Source organism: Antrostomus carolinensis, unplaced genomic scaffold, assembly GCF_000700745.2.
Source record: "Antrostomus carolinensis isolate BGI_N321 unplaced genomic scaffold, ASM70074v2 scaffold6197, whole genome shotgun sequence".
In the NCBI taxonomy this organism is placed as follows: domain Eukaryota; kingdom Metazoa; phylum Chordata; class Aves; order Caprimulgiformes; family Caprimulgidae; genus Antrostomus; species Antrostomus carolinensis.
This window is the reverse complement of record NW_010325240.1, coordinates 16,700-18,017: the sequence shown is the minus strand read 5'-3', so window position 1 is coordinate 18,017 and position 1,318 is coordinate 16,700. Positions and strand designations below refer to the sequence as shown.

Here is a 1,318-nt window from a genome sequence, read left to right as displayed (position 1 = left end):
AACTAAGTGGCTATTTTTTTTCCTCCCAACCAAGTCCTACATACTTCCAAAGCCTCAACTATGATTCCATGTAGTTACTGGCTTTATTACCTTACCATAACAGTTCTCTGACCTCTGCTGCTCCCTGCCCCCATCCATCTTTTAAGGTACTGTGTAGAAAAGAGGGAAATAGCTGGTCTTATTTAATAGCAGAAAAGACAATTAAAAACAATTTTATTAATGCTGTGAAAGTGTTTACCTTTCAGGCATAGTAGAAATACCAGAGATCCCTAGAGATAATTCAGGCTTATCTGGAACAACTTTCTTACTTTTCACCTTAAAGTAAAATATGAAAATATTGATCACAGGTTAGCCCATTAATTTTGCTCTTCACCTTGGTATCAATGACAAAAGCAGTTTTTTACTGTTTGCCTGAATTCTTATTTTTAGTTTAACTTAGCAACTCAGTGTGGCATCCCTCTGCTCATACTCCCTTGAAAGGAAATTGGTTCCAAGAATATTGCTTGACTCTAATTCTGTTTCAATCATGTATAAGGTAAGATTATGTACTGTGTATAAGCTTGTTAGTGAGGTATTCAGCTATTTTACCTCTTAAAAACCAATTTATTCACTGAAATTTTCAATGAACACACCACAAGCTAGTAAATCAAGGGTTCTAGCAGGTTTTAAAGTAAGTTATTAACTTTGACTACCACCTTGTGGTTCACTCTAGTATTACAGAGCTCTAAATCTGCCAGGCATTAAGGAAAGTTTTCCTAATAACCAGTCATTAAGCTCCAGTTCCACTAGATCGACATTACCAGATGGCCTGGGTAGTTCATATGTGCTCCAAATCAGACACACAACTTGATCATGTGTCTGCCAAATATTCTGATTTCAGTGATACATTGTTTATAATCACAGACCCATAGCCTACAGGTTTGCCTTACCTTGCACTCCTGTAGACACGTGAGCTGCCTTACACCAAGCAACATGGGTTACAAATGCTTGCCACACTAAGTTAAGCAATGCTTGGGAAGTCTAATAGCAACCAGTTATGTGTTGCTGTGCTCCTACCCTTATGTTCACTTTTAATTAGCTAGCTAAAATATCTTTACATGGTCAGATTCACATCGATGACTGCACTCTAGCTATCCCACAATGACAGAATAGCACTCTGGATACTATTCTATAACAAAAATAGGGTGGCATAAAAGTGAAAAAATCAACTCAATCTTGGTGAAAGCTTCCAACTGAAAATTATAAACCAGAAATGCTATTCTGGAGTTTTCACAAATACTAAAATTTTAATGACAGAACATAAAATAATTAACACACA

General features: G+C 36.4%; 1 protein-coding gene across 1 annotated transcript in view; it reads right to left on the bottom strand.

The window, feature by feature from the left end:
• TANK (TRAF family member associated NFKB activator) overlaps positions 1–1,318 on the bottom strand; it is a 22,600-nt gene that overhangs the window by 8,865 nt on the left and 12,417 nt on the right. Inside the window, exon 5 of the mRNA XM_010171131.1 lies at positions 239–315. Within this exon, the coding sequence (XP_010169433.1) occupies positions 239–315 (77 nt within the window). The remainder of the gene's footprint in view (positions 1–238; positions 316–1,318) is intronic.